Consider the following 25892-nt stretch of genomic DNA (forward strand, 5'->3'; position numbering starts at 1 on the left):
TGGGACTGTACTTGACCACTATTTGCATTCTGACTATGCATAATAGAATGGGTTTGATAATAAAACATGGTTGTGCATATGAATACCCACGCTATGACATCTTGCATTTCTGTCATGCCTTTATGAAGATGTTTACATTTGCTGTTTTGAAACTGTATCCATATGCCTGTTTTTCATTCGAGTCACTGAACTATGACCCCATTGCTTGGATCAAACCTCCAATACGTATTTATAGGCTACGTTATCCAACACAGTCACATGCATTCCCCTCTCATCATAGAAGCTGTTTTTATAAGGGACCACCAAGCAGGCAGCCTCACCAGACCATCTTTGTTGTGAAACCATGCAACACCATCAAGCTGGAACTTTTAAAGGCAGGCAATTAGGTCACTCTCATAACAGGAAGGAATACATCTTGATATTTAGGAACACAATGTACCATCCAGTGTGGCATAATAATATGACATCTACTATTCTACGCTAGTTATTTAGCCTAAAGTCAATTGTTTTCTTCAGTAGCAGCAAGGACACAAGTGTGACATGAATGAAACAAATATCCTAGCTAATGACTACATACTACTCCCTCCCCTACACAATAAAATAAAGGCAACTACTGTTATTACATGAATTCCTACATTATAATGACATATTCAATGCAATGAAGGGTTAATATGCATGAATTGCCAGTGTCATATGCGACTGATGCATTGTGTACAATCTGGGATGTTTTATTACATCAATGATCGGTCCAAAATGCTGCAGAGCGTGTTTGCGTCTGCCACCTACCCACTAGGTCAAATCTACAGTCAATGGGTCAGAAAAACAATGCGCAGATAGGGCCCTATCATAATCAAGCATTCAATGGGAACCCCTTCGTCCTGTATTTAATGCTAAATATTTTGACAGTGCATTGTTATTATTCAATCTGTAGTTCTGCACTACAACATAAATCTCATCTGGATTATTCTGGGTGTGTGACTGTCTGCCTATCATTAATATAGCTTGTAATAGCCGGTTGCAGCGGCGGGCAATGGATGCAATAACACGCTCTTTCTCCGTCTGTGCACGAAGCAGTTAAACGCTGCAAATACCGCTGCACAACAACAGCAGGCTTCCCGGTCACACAGAAACAGACCTTCAAGCTGGATTTGAGCGGTCCTTTCGCCGTCGTTTGGTTGAAGCCCACGGCTATCTCGTCCTCGGAGAATTCTTTCAGGCTTCCGTCTTGCATTAGTAACGTGTAGACGTTACGTCGAGGTCCAGTTGAAACATCTCTGTTTTCCTGCTTGACAGCCTGTACCACTCCTGTCAACGGAGCCCCGTCCCCTGTCGGACTCGGCGCATACACCCGGCTCCCCAGGATTGAACGCTTCACCAAACGCCTCGTATGCATAGCGATAAATGTATAGTACCGAATTTAAAGCGGAATGCGGTCAATATCTATCTATGGACGTCGAGTTAGAATTGATAAACACTGACATGAAAAACACAACACCGCAGCGGATAGACTACGTGCTCCATAAACCCAAACCAAATGTTAGAAAGCGGCAACATACTCTGCTGCTAGCACGGGTCAAAACGAACGATATTCGAAAGCACGAATATGTGTAGAAAAAGCTACATGCATGGATTAACAAATGCATGAAAACAAGCCATTCCCCGTGAAATAACCTCTTCAACAGACCGGCTACTGATATTTCTTCGTTCGACCTGTTTGTTTTCCTGACTGTTCACTCTAAACTCGTGAGAGCACAAAAACACGGAACTGAATTGAAGGCCCGACAATGACATTTGTACAGTACATTTTCATCCGAACAAAAGGGCTTCGCCAATACACCAAAAAATATATTAATTGTGATCTACATGAAAAACTATTGAAGTTTCACACACATATTTTACACCGGTTTGCCGTCTGACAGGGTGAAATTTGCTGAAATAGCCGCGTACAGTGACTCCAGATCCATATTCTAGAGATGCCAGTCCGTAGCCGAATGCCAAGATCCAGCGCCTCTACCCGCGGATTGCTGCCTGTAAACATGTGCGGTCTCGCGGTTGACTCGAGCTCCCATTGGTCGGCCCAACACACGCCTCCACTGGACTACGCACATTTTTCTGTCAGTGAGGGGATTCTATTATCTGGCCCGGGTTACCCCAGTGAATGAGTTTAAACCGAGTGAAAAGTGATTGCATTCGTTTTGGAACCGGGCTGTCTCCCGGGCGTGAGCCAGATGCCCCCTTTATAACCCACGTAAAAGTCGCTCAAAACAAAAGTGATGTAGCCCAGGCTAGATTAAGCACGTGGAGAAATGAATAGGACTCTGTTTTACCATTAAAAAAATATTGCTCTTGCTAAAAACGCTTTATAAGCCTTCCCGATGAAAACTAGTCAAAAAATGTGAACATAATTCTTATGGGAAAGAGATGTATGTTCCTGGATGATGTACCATGCTGCTTTGTTGACAACATGACCGAGCAACGCAGATTAGGTTAATGTTCGATTTGACAAGGGCGCTCCTCCCTCACCTCTTTTGCCTGTTTACGTCATGGCCGGTGCACCGGGGCTCAGGTTAATAAAACTCCCTCAATTTCCCTCCAACATAAAGTAATGGGAGTTGGAGAGGACGCTCCATCAGACAGGAAGCGACGTTTCAAAATCTGTCCACGAAAAATGAACCCAGGAATTTGGGATTTTTTTGTATAGAGGTCAATGGAAGGGAGAGTGTCGAATTTGGTCATCAACAATTGTAATTAGTCATTTTCTCGTGAGGTTATTTGATCTAATATACGTTTCGTAATGGTTAGGTTGTTAAGAATGCACTGATAAAAGTGAACGCACGTGGCATTTCAGCAACTTAAAAAAAAATACTTTATAGAGGACTCCTCATGGATTTAACCTATTTTTAACATGGACATTGGCATTGAGGGCTTCCACCACCGTAAAGTGGTCAACTGGGTCGGGATTCCCATAAATTGGGAGCAATCAGCCAATGAAGAAGAACATTGACTACTTTAAAATGGAGATAGCATGATCAGAGCCATTGAGGCTGTCACAGACGCTATAATGACACAGAAACAAAGACGAGTCTTCTATCTATCTCTATGGCAGGTTGTTCAAACGCGTATCTGCCCCATCATTGGCTAGAAGGGTCCCACCTGATCTCGCCTGCCTTCCATCTTTAAGGACATGTATTCCCATTGTCAGAGCGGCCAATTGTGTATTTTGTCAATATAACAGACAAGTTTTGTCTCCATCCAAAACAATGACGCAACGATGGATGGAAGAGAAAACGAAATGGGAGGGGTAGGGGAGAGGAGAACAATATAAGCCAGGCTCAGTAAGACTAGTTGAGAAGCCAGTGTTATTGTGTATATTTCAAGCATAAAGCTTATAGTTTTAAACCAAATCTAAGCTTACTATTATTCTGTACACTTCTATTAGCCCACAAAGTTTTATTTTAGGAGCTATGACGGTCATTACCGAAAAACATTGCTCCTGGATTTATAAGGCATCAAATAATTAATTTGATGATTACTATCAGAAAAATGGGTCAGAATCTCTCTATCATCATGGTCACCTCGAACCAAATAAAGCAAGATTCACAGTTTAGGGCAAAATGATCATAGGCCTACCCAAGTGAGCTACACTGAACAATAATATAAAACACAACATGTGAAGTGCTGATCCCATTTTTATCCTCTTCCTTACCCCCTCTCTCCTAATTTCCTCTTCTCTCCGTTGTTTCCTGAGCTGAAATAAAATATCCCAGAAATGTTCCATATGCACAAAAGCTTTTCTCTCTAATTTTATCCACAATTTTTTTTTACATCCCTTTTGGTGAACATTTGATCCATTGTCAAGATAATCCATCCACCTGACAGGTGTGGCATATCAAGAAGCTAATTAAACAGCATGACCATTACACAACACCTTGTGCTGGGGACAATAAAAGGCCACTCTAAAATGTACAGTTTTGTCACAACATAATGCCACAGCTGTCTCAAGTTTTGAGGGAGCGTGCAATTGGCATGCTGACTGCAGGAATTTCCACCAGAGCTGTTGCCAGATAATTGAATGTTAATTTCTTTACCATAAGCGTCATTTAGAGAATTTGGCAGTACTTTCAACCGGCCTCACCATGTGTAACCACCCAAGCCCATTACCTCCACATCCGGCTTCTTCACCTGCAGGATGGTCAGAGGAGGAGCGGGGGGGGGGTATTTTCTGATTGGCTGGGCCCGGCTTCCAAGAGGGTGGGCCTATGCCCTCCCAAGCCCACCCATGGCTGCGCCCCAGCCCAGTCATGTGAAATCCATAGATTAGGGCCTAATTAATTCATTTCAATTGACTGATTTCCTTATATGAACTGTAACTAAGCAAAATCTTGTAAATTGTTGCCTTAATATTTCTGTTCAGTATAAAACAATAATTGGTTGCACTTTATTTTAAGGCACTGTGTTAACTGGGTATGCTAAGTAGCCACCTACAGAGAATATCTGATAGTAGTAAAAATGCTGCCTGGTTCTTTTGGTATTACCATAACAATTCCTTAGTGTGTGTAGCTAAACTTTCCCGAGACTGCTGCGCAGAAATATCAGTCCACAGAGAGAAGCACCAGATTGAACTTCACTCAACTTTCTAGAGCAGTGGTCACCAACCGACCTCCAAGGGGTTCTTGGTCGATCGCCAAACATTTCTGTAAAAAAAGCAACGATAAAACCTTGTGTTTCTATTTTTTTTATTCGTCTCAGCCTGTTCAAGGTAGGTGCACCAGTTTTAGCTACCCTGCACGCCGGGTAGGTGAACTGTTCTAATTTTGAAACCATTTCATGTGTCTGAAGGTACAAACTCTGCCTTCCAGGCAGGCCCAGAGAACAAATCAAGTGGACTACACGCCTTAAACTGGCCAACCGGATGGCTCAGATGAACGTGTCTGCAGTAACGTAGCAGGCATGAAAGCAAAGTTAATACTGTGAGATTTCAAAACGTTTAAAACCATGACTAGAGAGAGACTGTCAACGAATACAGCAGAGATGCTGTTTTTATAAGTTCAAGTTTAAGTTCTTACTCAGCACTTTATATTTATATTCAACACTTTTATAAGCCATAAAATGCGAGCTCTTCCTATTTCCACTCAGCACTTAAAAAAGCAGTGCATCAGTAATGAATGAGTAGGAACATGTATCTATAGGCTTGAGTTGTTGTTATTATTAGCAGCTAGGGTCTTTTTTTAAATGGAGGAATATTTCATTTTCTCTGTTCATAGGAGTAACAACATGAATGTGTGCATGAAGCAGAAATAATGCAGAGCAACTGGAGTGTCGCCATCAGCTGGAAGATGGTGTCCCTTTATGGTCAGTGTCAGTGGAGGAAAGGGAGAGCGAGGGGATATTGAGAGACAGACCCTCAGTCTGCTGCTCTCTCCCTCTGCTGAGACTGACCATCAAGCTGCAGGCACCATCAATCAGCCCAGTAAAATAAAAAGCTAACTATTTAAATGTATCCTCACTCAGCTGTGCTCTACAAGTAATACAACAACAGATCCATTAACGGTGTGATCATATAGCCTACCTCAAATGTTGAAATATAAATATAAAAAATGGCCCGAAAAAACAATGCATTGGCAGGGCAATTCGTTCAAAGCCAATATGTGATGATAATGTATTGGGCCTATAGCTTACTGCACAAACCTAATTGCTACAATACTGTTTTGAATTGGTTAAGGTTGGATAGGCTTATGTTTTTTAAGTCATGTTAAGCGGTAGATCTTGGCTTGCATTTTGACTCAAAGTGATCTTGACTCAGTAAAGGTTGGTGACCACTGTTCTAGAGTTTTCCCTGTTAACACTATTAACGTGTCCCTTTACTATGGCAATTGTGATCAAATCAATGCATTATTAGCCACTTTCAATGCAACATATCGAAACCAAACTAACTATGCAAGATATTTTGTTGTAGGCAGAACACATCGGAGTAGGATTCTATTGCTCTGACACACACTACTCAGCCCATACTCTACACAGACCGGTGCAGCATAAACAATTTGAGCTGCAGGAGGGTTATATGCAAGAATAGACCATTGCCATATACGGATCTGTGTCATTTACTTTGAACTGGACTGTGTTTGCAGCATGAGCGGTCGTGAGTAGATGTGCTTGTTTTAGCAATATGGGAGTGATTGCTTCCTACAGGAGCACAAAACGTATACATTTCTAGACATATTTGAAAAGCGAGTCAGGTAAAGAGCTTTTTTTGTATTTTGAGACAAGCTTGAATAAGCTAAGTAGCCAATAAGCAGAGGGTAGCATACAGTAATTTGTCTGATTCTGTAATAATGGTATGGGAATAATAGCGCTATTTATTTTGTAAAGTGGTTTCTTGCATCAAACAACATTTTCAGTCACATCCTTGTCTGAAGGACAAGTGGATAAACAGGTTAATGTCAAGCCCTGTATGCTTTTTTTCCAAGTCTCATGGAATGTAGGCCTACATTGAACACCACACATTGTCTGCTACTGTAGGCTGAATGATATAACAGTTATTTCCATGTTAAAATGTTATGGGATGCATGTTCTCCATTGTTTTTGATGGTATGCCACTCTGGTAAGCCTTTTAACATTGCCACTGTTAAAACTGTAACTTAAAGCGAGTACTGCCTCAGTGTTCACAGTAAACGTGCTGGAAGTTGCACAGAATTTTCACAACTTTCAAGTTTCACTCAGCAGACATGACATTAGCTTAGTGCTGAAACATTGGAGTAGACATACTGTGAAATTAGTGCTACCTAATATTTATTTTCCCTCTTTTGGTGAGAGGGTAGGCCTATAAAAAAAATTATATATTTATATATATTTATATATTTTGCATGTATGAATGGTCCATATGAGCCTGTTTAACTGCTAACATGACAAACTAGACTTTCAATGAATTAATGCAATACTGTTGCAAATAGCTAATCCAGATTAAATGTATAAGACACCATTCTCCCCCTGCAAGCTATCTTCATGAATAAAAAATGCACACTTACTTGTTATACATCTTTTAATATTTTTGAATTATGGTCATAAAATATTTTCATGCATACACAGGAAACCAGATAGAATCTTATGACAGATGTGCACATAACTGTCAAAGAAAGCCTTGCTCTGGCTGCATCCCAAATTGCACCCTTTTCCCTATACCTATAGTATTTATTAGTGAAATACATTTGACCAATGTCCTATAGGCCCTTTCCAAAAGTAGTGACCTACGGAGACAATAGGCGGCCATTTGGGACACAGCGTCCATAATGAAAGACAATGGTAAGGAATTCTCTGCTGCTTGTTGAGAATGTATTGTCTCATTATTACAGTGGGCTGAATGAGAGGGTGCTATGATGGACTTTCTCTCCATGCCTCCCCCCCACAACCCACTCCCTCCTATATGAGTGTGTGTGCGTACGCTCGTCTGTGTGTGGTACCTTTGGTTGTGAGATTTGGCACTAATGTTCCTCTTTGACAGACCGTTTGTTAAAAGCCTTTTATGGCATTTGCATAGACACCATTAGGTTTAAATGAAAGCATTTCCTGCTACATGAACTAATCTGGAATCTGTTGGGGAGAACAATGGTCATTAAAAGGTCATATTTTTGCTATTTAACATTAATGAAATGACAATTACACTCTATAAAATGTGTGTAAAACCTCATATGCAGGGCCCTTGCTTTAAAGGACATCTGAAATGTATATCATCTTTAATGCATGTCTATCAATTGTTGCTAATTTAGTGGGAACTGTCCTTTCTCTTCTTATTGGATTTCATTTGTGAATATAATATCAGTCAACCTGGGCGCTTGGTTTGTCGTCAACAAGCTCATTCAAGCTCATGCATGTGTAATGAAATCCACTCACTCACTCTGCATACACCAATAATGTGCAATATTAAGATAACAGAGAAATGGGAGGAAAAGTAAGACAATATTATTGTTTAACTGTCAAATGCAGATATCATCATTGCAATAGCTAGTTATTTAGTCACAACTTACTCAGTTCGTTTGAAAATAAACACCAAACAACAATATTCATTCACTTTTCTTAAAAAAAAATTAAAAGTACCAACTTTGACTTTTCTGTTTTAAAATGCCTGTACCAACACAATGTACCATACTTGAATAAAACAGAACAAAATAACCAATGAGATGGTGTCCTATTTAAACAGAATACAGAAACCCCAAACTGTCATACGCCACCATTCAATCAACCACTGTATATTTTCAACAATAGTTAGGTCACTCTCTGAGTAAGGGACATACTTACAGCTAGCCTAAATGTATTCCCTTAAAATGACATCATGGTTTTACTGTATGTGCTTTTATAGACACTATTAAGCAGTCCAAATCACATGCATACATACTACAAAATATACTTTACCATTTGCAAATTCATACATTATCTGACTTAATGAAATAGTACTCTAACTTTATACAACCCTCGGTTAGCATGTCATCAGCACATGCTACCTTACTAGTGCTTGTTCAAATAGTTAAGTTAGAAGCATTTGATATTATAATTGTGCACATGATGGGTTATATGTATGTATGATGTAGTTGTTGCTATAAGCTCTGCACAGAAGCAGTAGCATAATGTTTTTTGACACTTTGTGCTTTAAAATCCTTTTCCACCGTATCAATAGTATGTGTACCTACAGGGTAAGCATAAACACGCCATACAAACACATATTATACACCTTGATCAATACAGCTGCATTAACACACCGTTTTGCTGTTGCATATTGTCACATTGAGCGAATATAAGTATTTTAAATACATTTTGAATCATGTGAAGAAATATAGAGAAAACAACAACTGAGTTGAACAATTCACACAAGAAATCACAACAACATTGATAGATATGGTCTCACCATTGTTCGTCTTTTGTTTGAATGAATAAGTCCTTTTTAAAAAGTCTGGATTATTCATGAGTACCTTTACTACTTTATTACCATGGTAACCCACTTATTCATTTGTTTATCCTATGTACAAAACCTTTTCAAGTTTCCCTCATAAACAAACACACTTCCTGATATCCCTTAATCACACAATGATCCACCATTTTCAAATAAATAGGAATTTGATGAAGAAAAATAAAAGGCTGACATGTAAATCAAATAAAAAATGTTTTAGAAACTATAACAAGCCGTTCCATTTAGAGTTCAGCCGTCTACACTGCCTGACTTGAGGCTACTTATTTCACAATAGTATGTAAGTACACATATCTATCATATCTCTGATTTATCATGATGTTCTGAATGAAATGTTGCACTAGGAAGGGAGAACAGATGATATCAAAAGTGACATTACATTGTGGGGAAACATTCTCCTCATACCTTTATAAGTGCCTTATAGAACGCCATTATGGCACAAAGACTCATTGGTTTTCAATCACAAGGCACTGACAAAGTGTCACTGGCCAGTCAGCTTGTCACCAGCCTTATAAAATAAACTGAATTCGTAATGACTGGTTATAAATGTTTAGAAATGTACTATTTTATAGTCTGAGGAAGTAATTATGATGGTGATGGATAATGTAGAAATATTGTACTTCCTTCCCACATTGATAGCAGTCGCATGATAATGTAGCTAACCTTCAATCTTCAGTGATGTGCACCATGATAAAGAGTGAGAAGCGACATCAAAGTGGACGGACGCCAATAACTTCAAAACGGACGATGATTTCATAGTTCAGATACTGATATAATAGCACCCCGAGTACGTACATTGTAATTTAAGGGCACCATGAATTGATGGAGAGTTAAGATTATAGATAATTCAATCAGATATCACTGGGCTGTGTGCACACCCAAACTGCACTGAGGGGTAGTGGGCGGAAACCCTGAATTGGTGATGGGCAGTAGGTTTGAAGGTTGAAGTTCAGAGCCCTGAGGTGTTCCTGTCATCAGGGCTGCTGGGTAAAGTTGAGGCTAGGAGTTAGGCTAATGGTTAGCGTTGAGTGTGAGGCCAGGAGTTAGGCTAATGGCTGGGGTTGAGTCTGAGGCTAGGAGTTAGGCTAATGGCTGCGGTTGAGGGTAAAGCTAGGAGTTAGGCTAATGGCTGGGGTTGAGGGTGAGGCTATTAGTTAGGCTAATGGCTGGGTTTGAGGGTGAGGATATTAGTTAGGCTAATGGCTGGGGTTGAGGGTGAGGCTATTAGTTAGGCTAATGGCTGGGGTTGAGGGTGAGGCTATTAGTTAGGCTAATGGCTGGGTTTGAGGGTGAGGCTATTAGTTAGGCTAATGGCTGGGGTTGAGGGTGAGGCTATTAGTTAGGCTAATGGCTGGGGTTGAGGGTGAGGCTATTAGTTAGGCTAATGGCTGGGGTTGAGGGTGAGGCTATTAGTTAGGCTAATGGCTGGGTTTGAGGGTGAGGCTATTAGTTAGGCTAATGGCTGGGGTTGAGGGTGAGGCTCAGGTTTAGGCCCCGCACTGTAGCTTTACTCCCCAGTTAGAGACGGGAACTCTCCCTGTTCAACCCCAGGCCCAGCTCACCTACACTCTCATAGTCTGGCTCCTGAACCTGGTTCCTCAGCCCCAAGTCCTCTCCACTACCAGTCTTAGTGAGGCAGACGTTCTCATAGCCCGGGTCGATGCTCTCTGCAGGGGACTCCTGGAGGTCCCCAGGGGGTCCCTGAGGGTCCGACTCCCCCTCTCCAAGCTGGGGGTAGATGTCCCTGACAGTAGCGTAGAGATCACTGGAGGACGACTCAGGGACCAGACCTTTGATCTCAGCGATGCTGCTGTAGTCACTCTCCTTTTCCTCCACGTCTAGGTGTGTCTTCCTCACTGTGGAGTACATGTCTGACAGCTGGAGAGAAAGAGGGATGAGAGAGAGCAAGAGTAAGAGAGAGAGAGAGAGAGAGAGAGAGAGAGAGAGAGAGAGGAGAGAATGCAGTCAGAGTGAGCATCGAAGGACTATTTGATTTATCTATCCTTTATTCAACCAGGGAAGTCACAGTTAGACTGACATCTCTTTTTCAAGTGATTCCTATATAAGCATCAGGACAATAGGGGAATGAGTTCAGTGGAAGGTCACAACCCTACCTCGTTCTCCGACAGCACATGGTTGTGAAGCCCCGGTGAGGGAGAGAGCAACTAGAACAGAAAACAACAAGTCCACACATTACAATATAAAAGAACCATGTGTGTTGTGCATACTCCCACCTGAGCTAAGCAGGTGTATAATATGTAGTCAATCATTTATGAACAACATTACTGATTAATCAGTTATAACACAATGAGAATTGTAGCGATGTTATTGTGTATAGCTGCTATATACAGTCCCTTATGATTGATGGGGTCATTAATCAAAAACACCTTTCTAGGGTGTCAATATCAGAGCTGGTACAGTAGCTAGCTGGCTGCTACTTCACGCCTCCTATATGTTGGATGTACTGAGGATTAAGCCTGGTTTAAAATCCATTGTTCACTTGGTCAAGGACATATAAGATGTAAATCTTGAGTTAGACAACCCAAGGTTAACCAATGACTTTACATGGGGACTGGTGAGGATGATGGTGAGATAACTTGAATGTAGAACCAGAAAGGGTTGACTACTACCATCTATATTCAGCATCATCTTTCCATCATCTCCAACAATATTCAGCATCATCTCTCCATCAATATTCAGCATCGTCCCTCCATCAATATTCCACATCGTCCCTCCATCAATATTCAGCATCGTCCCTCCATCAATATTCAGCATCGTCCCTCCATCAATATTCAGCATCGTCCCTCCATCTATATTCCGCATCTCTCCATCAATATTCAGCATCTCTCCATCCATATTCAGCATCATCTCTCCATCAATATTCAGCATCATTCATCTCTCCATCAATATTCAGCATATCTCCATCAATATTCAGCATCTCTCCATCCATATTCAGCATCATCTCTCCATCAATATTCAGCATCTCTCCATCAATATTCAGCATCTCTCCATCCATATTCAGCATCATCTCTCCATCAATATTCAGCATCATTCATCTCTCCATCAATATTCAGCATCTCTCCATCCATATTCAGCATCTCTCCATCCATATTCAGCATCTCTCCATCCATATTCAGCATCATCTCTCCATCAATATTCAGCATCTCTCCATCAATATTCAGCATCTCTCCATCCATATTCAGCATCATCTCTCCATCAATATTCAGCATCATTCATCTCTCCATCAATATTCAGCATATCTCCATCCATATTCAGCATCTCTCCATCCATATTCAGCATCATCTCTCCATCCATATTCAGCATCATCTCTCCATCAATATTCAGCATCTCTCCATCAATATTCTTCATCTCTCCATCAATATTCAGCATCTCTCCATCTATATTCATATTTCTATCATCTCTCAATCTATATTCAGCATCTCTGTTACCTCTCCATCAACATTCAGCATCATCTCTCCATCTATATTCAGCATCATCTCTACTTTATCTATATTCAGCATCTCTCCTTCTCTCCTTTGTTTCTCTCAGAGAGTATTGAATCCATATGCTTACTTTATGGACACACATTCTCCTTGATTAGTGAACCAATTCATTTGATTGCCTTGGAGCCCAGTGGTGTGGAATCATGAAGAAAGTTCTTGACCCCGTCATCAACATGCCTCCATGTGTCTCTCATAATGTTAGTCTGTTCTAATTCCTGAATTCCCTGAAGTCTTTGTCCATGTAGCTTTACAAATTAAAGTGCCAGTCCAGTTAAGTAAGTCGTTTCATGACTACAACCAGGAGTTGTTCCTGACTACATGACTTGACCAGGAGAAAACAGGTTCCTAGATATACCAGCCAAGTCATTTGTCCTTACCATATTATAGCTGAAAACTAGGGCCCAGAGTTGTTATGTCAGGTCACTTCCATGGTCAGGAAAAACTATGAAAAGTATGCATGTTAAGGCATTCCTTCACTCAGTTAAGATGTCTTATAGATAAGAATGTACACTATATACACACACAAAAAATTGTCAGGCCGCGGTTGCAACAGTTCCAAACTGTCTCTGGAAGCAACGTCAGCACAAGAACTGTTCGTTGGGAGCTTCATGAAATGGGTTTCCATGGCCGAGCAGCCACACACACAAGCCTAAGATCACCATGCGCAATGCCAAGCGTCGGCTGGAGTGGTGTAAAGCTTGCCGCCATTGGACTCTGGAGCAGTGGAAACGCGTTCTCTGGAGTGTTGAATCACACTTCACCATCTGGCAGTCTGATGGACGAATCTGGGTTGAGCAGATGCCAGGAGTATGCTACCTACCCCAATGCATAGTGCAACTGTAAAGTTTGGTGGAGGAGGAATAATGGTCTGGGGCTCTTTTTCATGGTACGGGCTACGCCCCTTAGTTCAGGTGAAGGGAAATCTTAACGCTACAGCCTACAATTACATGCAAGACAATTCTGTGCTTCCAACTTTGTAGCAACAGTTTGGGGCAGGCCCTTTCCTGCTTCAGCGTGACAATGCCCCCTTGTACAATGTGAGGTCCATACAGAAATGGTTTATCTAGATGGGTGTGGAAGAACTTGACTGGCCTCAACCCCATCGAACACCTTTGTGATGAATTGGAATGCCGACTGCGAGCCAGGCCTAATCGCCCAACATCAGTGCCCGACCTCACTAATGCTCTTGTGGCTGAACGGAAGCAAGTCCCCGCAGCAATGTACCAACACCTAGTGAAAAGCCTTCCCAGCAAAGGGGGTCCAACTGTATATTAATGCCCATGATTTTGGAATGAGATGTTTGACAACCAAATGACCACATACTTTTGGTCATTTGGTGTATCAAGGCAGTTTGGGGTATGGACTGACAGACAGGACATCTACTATGAGGCTGATGATGGAGGACTGAAGTCTAACATGCCAACGCGTCAGTCAGTCAACCAGAGAATATGTGGTGTGGTTTCACATGTGTACACACACACACACAGGCAAACACGCTCACACACACACACATACAGGCAAGCAAACACACACACACACCCCCCACAGGCAAACACACACACCCCCTCACAGGCACGCACACACATACAGGCACGCACACACATACAGGCACGCACACACATACAGGCACGCACACACACACACACACACACACACACACACACACACACACACACACACACACACACACACACACACACACACACACACACACACACACACACACACACACACACACACACACACACACACACACACACACACACACACACACACACTCTCTCTCTCTCTCTCTCTCTCTCTCTGAATAAAATAAAGCTCTTTCCCTTTGGCGACAGACAACTTGACTGTTGACATGATGAATATCACAGTTTATCTAAGAAAATGGCCCCTGGTGTACATCACACTAGTGACTGGCAAGTTCAATTACGTTTTGTCAGTGTAGAGCAGAAGCTTGTAAGGTCACGGGCAACACAAAGTCATATTATTCCAGACAACAGAACAGAGTCATTTCTGTTTATTATGGCTCAATAGCTGTGTTACAGAGCAGGAGAGGATATTGTATGTGTCATGTGTGTGTGTGTGTGAGGGATCTGAGGATCTACCTGAGGAAGAACCTTTCAGACATAAACACGCAGATGTCCTCCTGTGTACACACACACACACACACTTGAGTGTCATCCGTCATCTGCCTGGTCTGTCAGTCAGAGGAGAGCCTGCCTACAATCAATCTCCTTCCCTCTCCTCAGCTCATCTCTTCTCCCCCTCTCTTCTCCTCTCCGCAGGACCATAACAAAAGACACCCACATCCTCTCCTCCACTCTGATCTGCATACATTACCATACACATTACGGTCTGACAAGACAAATCACCAGCCAACCCCAGTCACACCGACGCACCGCCACCGAGAATAAAGAATGTTCTGGGTTAACCTTAAATCAGTTCCAGAGTGTCTGCAAATGTGTGTGTGTCCATACGATTCCATCCGTGCGTAATATGGAGGTTGTAAAAATAAAAGTGGGGGTAGAGACGCGTAGAGGAGAATTAATGCTGACTCCACATTCCAACACGGGGAGACGCAATAGGAACATGCTTTGGGGGTGCAGGTGGCCCAGTGCAGCCCTGCGGTTGGTTCAATATTTCATCATATAGCAGAGAGCCAGAGGGTCAAGCTGGGCTAGGCGTTACCTGCTGTCCAATGATACACTAGTATTACTGATTAGCTAATTGGCTGGAGCTTCAGAGACAAAAGAAGGTTGCTAGGAGAAAAGCCACAAAGGAGGGCTAGACAGACAAGGCTGTGTGTGTGTGTGTGTGTGGGGGGGGGTGGGTTGTAGTTTGTGTATGTGTGTCTGTGTATGTGTGTGCGTGCACGTGTGTGTTTGTGTGTGTGTGTGTGTGTGTGTGTGTGTGTGTGTGTGTGTGTGTGTGTGTGTACTTCGTTTTATTAAGGTTGACAGGTTCAGTACACATCACTGCATTCTTTACCTAAAAGTAGGTTGGCCCTCTTTGAAGTCTCGTAGGTTGGTTCATCACTGTCTTTTTATTTATAAAGCTCTCACTAAAACTCCCGGCGTACCTAACTTCATTAATAACCTTTAGATCTCTCTCATCGGGAGCAGGAAGTTTCAAATATCCTAATTGAGTGGAAGAGGGAGTCTCCTTTGCCAGGGCAAAGGATGCAAATCACTATCTAGTGAATCAATGCATATAGTATTGTGAGGAATACTTAGCGCTGTCGTCCTACTGTCCGTTTACTCAATTTCTCTCTTACACACATAGGCGTACACAAACACAGACACAAACACAGACAACCATCCTCACCTCTCCGTTGTGAAGTGCTGCCCCCATTACCACCACCCCTCCTGCGTCCATCATGGTAGGCTGGTTGTCGTTCTCATCCAGCACCTTGTCAGGTACAGGCGGGGGTCTGTCCTCCTCCTCGGGCTCCTCTGTGGGGCCCACAGCAGCAGCGATGGTGGCTGAGCGCCTGGCCTCCAGGTCTGCACTGTAACGGCTCTTCTTGTTCAGATCCACCGAGGCGTACTCCACTCCCGCGCACAGGGGCCCCCGCTCCGGGGTGCTGCAGGGGCTGAGGTGGCCATTGTGGAGGGCTGGACGGTGGTGGGAAGGGGGTAGGTGGTTGTGGAGGTGGTGAGGGTCGTCATCGGGGCTGAAGGGGGACGTAGTACCGGGTCCGTTGGGTATACCTACAGCCAGGCTCCCTGGATGGTCCTTCAGCTCTTTCACCGTCTCATAGAGGGAGTCTTCAACGCTCACGTCACGGGACGCCGTTAAGATGCCGCCTCTCTCCTTCACCACCTAGTTAGTTGATTGAGACAGCTGTCAGTACATTAGGACTAGTCTTCCTGGGTGTATACTCCAACACAAAATAGACAACACAATCCAGTACAACTATACAATAAAAACAAGAGGACTCATTCCAATAAGTAGCTGTATAAGTACACAGGAACAACAACATGAATCCCTAATACCTCATAGGTGCCGTCTCCAGAGACAGGTAGAGGGGGTTCGCTGGAGGATCCCATCCCCTCCAGGGCGCTGTTGGGTGGGATGCTGGGCAGCTCGCGGTCCTGGGGACACTTGGAGCTCCGCAGCTCTGACTGGCTGGACAGCATCTCCTCAGAGGGCTGGGGACTGCTGTCCTGGGTGTCTGTCAACACTGGGAGAGGATGGATCAATCCAATTGAATCAAAACATTTTTTTAGATGAGTTGGGTTGAGTTTAATGTAATTGAATTGGACACAACAAAGGGGATAGTGTGTGGGTGGGTGGTTATGCCGGGTTAACAGAGAGAGTTTGAGAATCAGGTACTGCAGTGACGCCTCTTGTCTTAGACCACTGCGCCACTCGGGAGCCCCACGTCTCTGCAGTACCTGGTTCGAATCCAGGCTGCATCACATCCCGCCATGGATTAGATAGCCACAGGTGTGGAAGCCAAACTAATAATCAAGTAAATGTGTAAAGTGAAGGCTAAATGTGGGTGTAATGTATTCTGAATGAAAATTCCACTGTCTGAAACGACGACAAATTACACGTGCAGAAGAAGTCATTGTGTGTTTATTACCTGTACCACTGGTTAGTGGGCCGTTGTGTGAACTGCTCACCACTAGGTCAGTCCCTGGGCTGTCCACAGATTGACTTCCGGTAAACGTCTCTCTCTCAGACACCTGTACAATAGAGACAAGGACTATGTTAGGATGGGTCTATGTGGCTTAATATAGACACAGATCTGGGATCAGTTTACCCTAAATCCCTATGTGGTCCTGTGTGGCTCAGTTAGTACACATACAACAAACATATGCGCTCACTGTACTAGAAGTCACTTTGGATGAAAACATCTGCTAGATGGAGCCAAATACATTACAAATACATCAAATCAGTGTCATTCTACTCCTCAATCTGAGAGGCTGACAGCAAATCTAATATATTTACACTTTAATTCATATTAACACCATGACATTGTGGGGGGGGGGAAACAGGCATTGAGCTAGCAGCCACTGCAGACCTTTGTTGTTTTTCAGACACCTTCACTGATATAAAACCAAGGGACAGTGAGATATGTAGCTCTATAGCACCTCTTATTGGCTGTGTCTGGTAATGACTGTTGCTAGGCTGAATCTGATGGAATTCCTATAAACATAGGAGTTAGCTGCGCAGCACTTAGCCTGTCGAGGACAAAGACAACAAGCTTATTTAACCTAATAACGAGGGCAGTAATCATACTGTTGAGTAGAAGACAACAAGCTTATTTAACCTAATAACGAGGGCAGTAATCATACTGTCGAGGACAAAGACAACAAGCTTATTTAACCTAATAATGAGGGCAGTAATCATACTGTCGAGGACAAAGACAACGAGCTTATTTAACCTAATAATGAGGGCAGTAATCATACTGTTGAGTACAAGACAAAGACCCTATTTAACCTGTCACTCTGTGACAGACACACCACTGTTTAAGTGAAGTCCTCTTCAATATTTTCACAGGCGAGGCTCTACATTACGGCGTAAAGGTTACTCTCCAGATATCCAATCTATCAGATAAAAACGTTTCCATGTCCCTGGAAGTGTGAGCAGAGTGTGTGTGTGTGTGTGTGTGTGTGTGTGTGTGTGTGTGTGTGTGTGTGTGTGTGTGTCAGCATGTGATTGAAATGAAAGGAGGATGTCAGTTTCTCTAAAAGAGAGATATTTATCTCACTTAACCACCCCTTGTAAGTGTAATGTGTTCTTTACTATAGCTAATGCCCATCATGGTCCTCATCATCATGGAATAGCTGGGGATAGTCTAATAATTCATAATATGCACTCAGAATCCCATTGAAATAAACAGTTTACTATGCAATTAATATGCTAACTCGTGTGAACTGGTGAAAGAAAAGGTCAATTAAATATTATGACTCTGAAAATACTGATTCTTCTCTGAGAACATTAAAGTCCATATAAAGATACTGCATACCGAAGTGGAAGACATTCTACCCATCTGGTGTCGTTTCCAGACCACAGTACACAGTCTGTGTGTGTTAGAGTGAGAGAGTGTGTCAGAGTAAATATTTTGACTGCATTCATCACATTAAACTAATACTCCTTCCCCACTCTGGAATTCATGTCTCCCTTCTGTCTATTCCTTCCTGGATAATGTTGACCTCTGAACTCTTAACCTGGGTCATCATCCCTCCCGTTCTACACCACCCTCAGACAAAGGAGTGGCTACATCTTCCTCTCTCCCTCTCTCCCTCTCCCTCCCCGGTCATTATAGATGCTAATGTAACTGCCTCATGCTTGACACAACCTGACACCCAGACAGAGAGACACTCACTCGCATGCACACAGGCACATGCATAAACACACACACAAACAGCTTCACAACTCACAGCTGTTCTCTCCTCTCCAAGAGTCTAACCCAGGAAGACACCAACTCACAGCTGTTCTCTCCTCTCCAAGAGTCTAACCCAGGAAGTAACACCAACTCACAGCTGTTCTCTCCTCTCCAAGAGTCTAACCCAGGAAGACACCAACTCACAGCTGTTCTCTCCTCTCCAAGAGTCTAACCCAGGAAGTAACACCAACTCACAGCTGTTCTCTCCTCTCCAAGAGTCTAACCCAGGAAGACACCAACTCACAGCTGTTCTCTCCTCTCCAAGAGTCTAACCCAGGAAGTAACACCAACTCACAGCTGTTCTCTCCTCTCCAAGAGTCTAACCCAGGAAGTAACACCAACTCACAGCTGTTCTCTCCTCTCCAAGAGTCTAACCCAGGAAGTAACACCAACTCACAGCTGTTCTCTCTTCTCCAAGAGTCTAACCCAGGAAGTAACACCAACTCACAGCTGTTCTCTCCTCTCCAAGAGTCTAACCCAGGAAGACACCAAGTCAACCATTCTGCTAGACAAGTTGCCTCTGACATGTTCTCTCCCTAGTTTTCATTGACTAACCCTGTAACCCACAAGGCCAACCCTCACTCACTGAAGTGTTGAGAGGAATGTCTTGACAGAAAATGAAAGGAGGAACTCTCAGAGATATAGAGAGATATACACTTCAGCAGAATAACTTAGACTTGCTGTTTTAAGTGAAGGAAGCGAGGGAACCCCTTAAAAGAGGGAAAAGAGGAAAGAAAAGAGGACTACTTCAGACAGACTCACTCCATTCATGAGGTTCTCATGGTCTCCTGGGCGCCCATTGGATTTATTTTGCCTGGAGAAGAAGAAGGAAGAAGATGATTAAAACATTGACTTTGTCTGTTTAGAGTTTATGTATGGACTCTGAACTACAGACGACTGTAATAATGCAGTCTATTATGCAGACACCCAACTGTGTTAGTCTGTCTGCCGGTACCAAAGTAAGAATGTGATTAATAAACTATTAGTTACAACTGAAATCAACAGTACAGTATAACTACAGCGCCTTCCGTATTCATACCCCTTGACTTATTCTATATTTTGTTGCGTTACAGCCTGAATAAAACATAGATTTTTTGTTTTGTTTTTGTCACCCATCTATACACAATACTCCAAAATGATTTGTAGAAATGTCTGCTGAAGTAGTCACACCCCTGAGTCAATACATGTTAGAATCACCTTTGGCAGTGATTACAGCTGTGAGTCTTTCTGGGTAAGTCTCTAAGAGCTTTCCAAAGCTGGATTGTGCAACATTTGCACATTATGCTTTAAAAAATTCTTCAAGCTCTTTCACGTTATTGATCATTGCTTGACAGCCATTTTCAAGTATTGCGATAGATTGGCAAGACTAACTAGGCCACTCAGGAACATTCAATGTCGTCTTGGTAAGCAACTCCAGCGTATATTTGGCCTTGTGTTTAAGGTTATTGTCCTGCTGAAATGTGCATTTGTCTCCCAGTGTCTGTTGGAAAACAGACCGAACCAGGTTTTCCTCTACGATTTTGCCTGTGCTTAGCTCTATTCCGCTGATCTTTTTCCTAAAAAAGTCCACAGTCCTTGTCAATGACAAGCATACCCATAATATGATGCAGTGTCCACCATGTTTGAAAATATGAACAGTGGTACTCAGTGATGTGTTGTATTGGATTTGCCCCAAACATAACACTTTGTAATCAGGACAAAAAAGTTCATTTCTTTGCCACATTTTTTTGCAGTATTACTTATTGCAAACAGGATGCATGTTTTTGAATACTTCTTTTATCTGTACAGGCTTCCTTCTTTTCACTCTGAAATGTATGTTAGTATTGTGGAGTAACTACAATGTAGTTGATCCATCCTTAGTAATCTCCTAACACAATGATTAAACTCTGTAATTGTTTTAAAGTCATCATTGGCCTCATGTTGAAATCCCTGAGCAGTTTCCTTCCTCTCCGGCAACTGAGTTAGGAAGGACGCCTGCATCTTTGAGTGACTGGGTGTATTGATACACCATCCAAAGTGTAATTAATAAATTCCCCATGCTCAAAGGGATATTCACATCTGCTTTTAATTTGATTTTTACCCATCTACCAATAGGTGACCTTCTTTGCGAGGCATTGGAAAACCTCCCTGGTCTTTGTGGTTGAATCTGTGTTTGAAATTAAGTGCTTGATTGAGGGACCTTACAGATAGTTGTATCTGTGGGGTACAGAAATGAGGTAGTCATTCAAAAATCATGTTAAAAACTATTATTGCACACAGTGAGTCCATGCAACTTACGTGAATTGTTAAGCAAATCTTTACTCCTGAACTTATTTAGGCTTTCCACAACAAAGGGTTGAAGATTTATTGACTCAATACATTTTAGCTTTTCATTTGTAATTAATTGTTACAAAGTTCTGAAGAATTTACACTTTGATATAATGCGGTATTGTGTGTAGATCAGTGACACAAAATCTCAATTTAATCTATTTTAAATTCAGGTTGTAACACAACAAGATGTGGACAAAGTCAAGGGACGTGAATACTTTCTGCAGGCACTAAGTAAAACGACAGTATTCATGCATTTCATTTTATTGTGTCCCACTCACCCCTGGCAGCTGGCACACAGCTGCAGTAGCAGTGAGAGCAGCACGATGGCAGAGATGGCCATCAGGGTGACCACTAGGACCAGCGGCTCGCTGCCTAACGATGTCGCCATGGCGACCCCTGACCCCGCGACCCCCGGCACTAACAAGGCACTGAGCACCGGAGCCATGATGCATCACACACTGAGAGGGGACCTGCTAGCAAGAGGGCATCACACACAGGGGACCTGCTAGCAAGGGGGGGGAGAAAACATCAACACAGTGGCATCAAAAGAATAGCGCACAAGGTCATTGATCAAGGAAGACACCTCTGATCCACATCTGACTCAGGTTCTTTCTCTTCATTCTATACCGGCCATAACAGGTTCATTCTATACCGACCATAACAGGTTCATTCTCTTCATTCTATACCGACCATAACAGGTTCATTCTCTTCATTCTATACCGACCATAACAGGTTCATTCTCTTCATTCTATACCGGCCATAAAAGGTTCATTCTCTTCATTCTATACCGGCCATAATAGGTTCATTCTCTTCATTCTATACCGGCCATAAAAGGTTCATTCTCTTCATTCTATACCGGTCATAAAAGGTTCATTCTCTTCATTCTATACCGGCCATAACAGGTTCATTCTCTTCATTCTATACCGGCCATAATAGGTTCATTCTCTTCATTCTATACCGGCCATAAAAGGTTCATTCTCTTCATTCTATACCGACCATAACAGGTTCATTCTCTTCATTCTATACCGGCCATAAAAGGTTAATTCTCTTCATTCTATACCGGCCATAACAGGTTCATTCTCTTCATTCTATACCGGCCATAAAAGGTTCATTCTCTTCATTCTATACCGGCCATAAAAGGTTCATTCTCTTCATTCTATACCAGCCATAAAAGGTTCATTCTCTTCATTCTATACCGGCCATAAAAGGTTCATTCTCTTCATTCTATACCGGCCATAACAGGTTCATTCTCTTCATTCTATACCGGCCATAAAAGGTTCATTCTCTTCATTCTATACCGGCCATAACAGGTTCATTCTCTTCATTCTATACCGGCCATAACAGGTTCATTCTCTTCATTCTATACCGGCCATAACAGGTTCATTCTATACCGACCATAACAGGTTCATTCTCTTCATTCTATACCGACCATAACAGGTTCATTCTCTTCATTCTATACCGACCATAACAGGTTCATTCTATACCGACCATAACAGGTTCATTCTCATCATTCTATACCGACCATAACAGGTTCATTCTATACCGACCATAACAGGTTCATTCTCATCATTCTATACCGACCATAACAGGTTCATTCTATACCGACCATAACAGGTTCATTCTCTTCATTCTATACCGGCCATAACAGGTTCATTCTCTTCATTCTATACCGGCCATAACAGGTTCATTCTATACCGACCATAACAGGTTCATTTTCTTCATTCTATACCGACCATAACAAGTTCATTCTCTTCATTCTATACCGACCATAACAGGTTCATTCTATACCGACCATAACAGGTTCATTCTCATCATTCTATACCGACCATAACAGGTTCATTCTCTTCATTCTATACCGAACATAACAGGTTCATTCTATACCGACCATAACAGGTTCATTCTCTTCATTCTATACCGACCATAACAGGTTCATTCTCTTCATTCTATACCGACCATAACAGGTTCATTCTCTTCATTCTATACCGACCATAACAGGTTCATTCTATACCGACCATAACAGGTTCATTCTCTTCATTCTATACCGACCATAACAGGTTCATTCTCTTCATTCTATACCGACCATAACAGGATCATTCTCTTCATTCTATACCGACCATAACAGGTTCATTCTCTTCATTCTATACCGACCATAACAGGTTCATTCTCTTCATTCTATACCGACCATAACAGGATCATTCTCTTCATTCTACACCGACCATAACAGGTTCATTTTCTTCATTCTATACCGACCATAACAAGTTCATTCTCTTCATTCTATACCGACCATAACAGGTTCATTCTCTTCATTCTATACCGGCCATAAAAGGTTAATTCTCTTCATTCTATACCGGCCATAACAGGTTCATTCTCTTCATTCTATACCGGCCATAAAAGGTTCATTCTCTTCATTCTATACCGGCCATAAAAGGTTCATTCTCTTCATTCTATACCGGCCATAAAAGGTTCATTCTCTTCATTCTATACCGGCCATAACAGGTTCATTCTCTTCATTCTATACCGGCCATAAAAGGTTCATTCTCTTCATTCTATACCGGCCATAACAGGTTCATTCTCTTCATTCTATACCGGCCATAACAGGTTCATTCTCTTCATTCTATACCGGCCATAACAGGTTCATTCTATACCGACCATAACAGGTTCATTCTCTTCATTCTATACCGACCATAACAGGTTCATTCTCTTCATTCTATACCGACCATAACAGGTTCATTCTATACCGACCATAACAGGTTCATTCTCATCATTCTATACCGACCATAACAGGTTCATTCTATACCGACCATAACAGGTTCATTCTCATCATTCTATACCGACCATAACAGGTTCATTCTATACCGACCATAACAGGTTCATTCTCTTCATTCTATACCGACCATAACAGGTTCATTCTCTTCATTCTATACCGACCATAACAGGTTCATTTTCTTCATTCTATACCGACCATAACAAGTTCATTCTCTTCATTCTATACCGACCATAACAGGTTAATTCTATACCGACCATAACAGGTTCATTCTCATCATTCTATACCGACCATAACAGGTTCATTTTCTTCATTCTATACCGACCATAACAAGTTCATTCTCTTCATTCTATACCGACCATAACAGGTTCATTCTATACCGACCATAACAGGTTCATTCTCATCATTCTATACCGACCATAACAGGTTCATTCTCTTCATTCTATACCGAACATAACAGGTTCATTCTATACCGACCATAACAGGTTCATTCTCTTCATTCTATACCGACCATAACAGGTTCATTCTCTTCATTCTATACCGACCATAACAGGTTCATTCTATACCGACCATAACAGGTTCATTCTCTTCATTCTATACCGACCATAAAAGGTTCATTCTCTTCATTCTATACCGACCATAACAAGTTCATTCTCTTCATTCTATACCGACCATAACAGGTTCATTCTATACCGACCATAACAGGTTCATTCTCATCATTCTATACCGACCATAACAGGTTCATTCTCTTCATTCTATACCGAACATAACAGGTTCATTCTATACCGACCATAACAGGTTCATTCTCTTCATTCTATACCGACCATAACAGGTTCATTCTCTTCATTCTATACCGACCATAACAGGTTCATTCTATACCGACCATAACAGGTTCATTCTCTTCATTCTATACCGACCATAAAAGGTTCATTCTCTTCATTCTATACCGACCATAACAGGATCATTCTCTTCATTCTATACCGACCATAACAGGTTCATTCTCTTCATTCTATATCGACCATAACAGGATCATTCTCTTCATTCTACACCGACCATAACAGGTTCATTTTCTTCATTCTATACCGACCATAACAGGTTCATTCTCACTCTTCTCTACTGGTCATAAAAGTAACTTGCAGTGCTCTTCCACGACTATATACTATAGTATATATAGTAATTACATTGAGTTATGTTGCCACTATCCAAATCATAAAATCATCATCCTTTAATGCAAAATGTGTCTTTTGTCTAATATATTTGTCGTTATGTGTAGGACCCAACTAAGACTGTAGTCATTGGCGTTGGCTGATGGGGATCCTAATAAATCAAATAAAAAATGGAATCCAATAGAAGACATTCTAATATCATTACAGTGGATAATAATCCATCATATAGCGCTTCAATCTGTTACTGTTGTGCTATTACAGATCTGCTTAGTTCTCATGCAGTTGTTGCAATGTAGTGCAATGTTTTAAAATAGCCACAAGGGGGCAAGCCAGTGCAGACACAGACTGCAATGCAGGCAATCAGGGTCATACGATGCGCTACAGACCTGCTGCAGTCTCCTCACTCAGAGAACACTACTGAACTTGCGTACTGCGCATGTAATAAGTAACCTCACCACGTAAGCCATATTTGCCTGAATGCTATCCAAGAGGGTTAGGCTTAATTAAAATCAAATAAAATGTTATTCATCACATGCTTTGTAAAAAATAGGTGTAGACTAACAGTGAAACGCTTACTTACGAGCCATTCCCAACAACGCAGAGAGAAAGAAAATAGAGAAATAATAGAAAAGTAAAACACATAATAATAAAAGCAATAATAAATACACAATGAGTAACGATAATTTGGCTATATACAGGGGGTACCAGTACCGAATCCATGTGCATATAACTAGGAATAAAGTGACAGATAATAAACACCAGCTGCAACGTATGTGATTAGTCAAAAAAGTGTTAC

The 25892-nt window shown here is 41.9% G+C and overlaps 2 protein-coding genes across 6 annotated transcripts in view; both read right to left on the reverse strand.

The window, feature by feature from the left end:
• The window catches only part of LOC120022848 (zinc finger protein 704-like), a 101855-nt gene extending 100141 nt beyond the window's left edge, over nt 1-1714 (reverse strand). For both annotated transcript variants that reach the window (XM_038966887.1, XM_038966886.1), the window contains exon 1: nt 1136-1714. In XM_038966887.1, the coding sequence (XP_038822815.1) occupies nt 1136-1393 (258 nt within the window). In that variant the 5' untranslated portion in view covers nt 1394-1714. The remainder of the gene's footprint in view (nt 1-1135) is intronic.
• A 5311-nt stretch (nt 1715-7025) lies between these two features.
• Nucleotides 7026-25892, reverse strand: part of pag1 (phosphoprotein membrane anchor with glycosphingolipid microdomains 1) — an 84387-nt gene continuing 65520 nt past the window's right edge. For 2 of the 4 annotated variants that reach the window (XM_038966499.1, XM_038966497.1), the window contains 7 exons: nt 21445-21668; nt 19619-19670; nt 17048-17150; nt 16455-16642; nt 15784-16281; nt 11071-11121; nt 7026-10834 (listed from right to left, as the gene is read on the reverse strand). In XM_038966499.1, the coding sequence (XP_038822427.1) occupies nt 10475-10834; nt 11071-11121; nt 15784-16281; nt 16455-16642; nt 17048-17150; nt 19619-19670; nt 21445-21611 (1419 nt within the window). In that variant the 5' untranslated portion in view covers nt 21612-21668 and the 3' untranslated portion in view covers nt 7026-10474. Of the gene's footprint in view, nt 10835-11070; nt 11122-15783; nt 16282-16454; nt 16643-17047; nt 17151-19618; nt 19671-21444; nt 21672-25892 lie in introns of all 4 variants that reach the window. The other 2 variants (XM_038966500.1, XM_038966498.1) reach the window with 1 other exon arrangement.

The sequence above is a fragment of the Salvelinus namaycush genome, chromosome 27 (assembly GCF_016432855.1).
Source record: "Salvelinus namaycush isolate Seneca chromosome 27, SaNama_1.0, whole genome shotgun sequence".
Classification (NCBI taxonomy): Eukaryota; Metazoa; Chordata; class Actinopteri; order Salmoniformes; family Salmonidae; genus Salvelinus; species Salvelinus namaycush.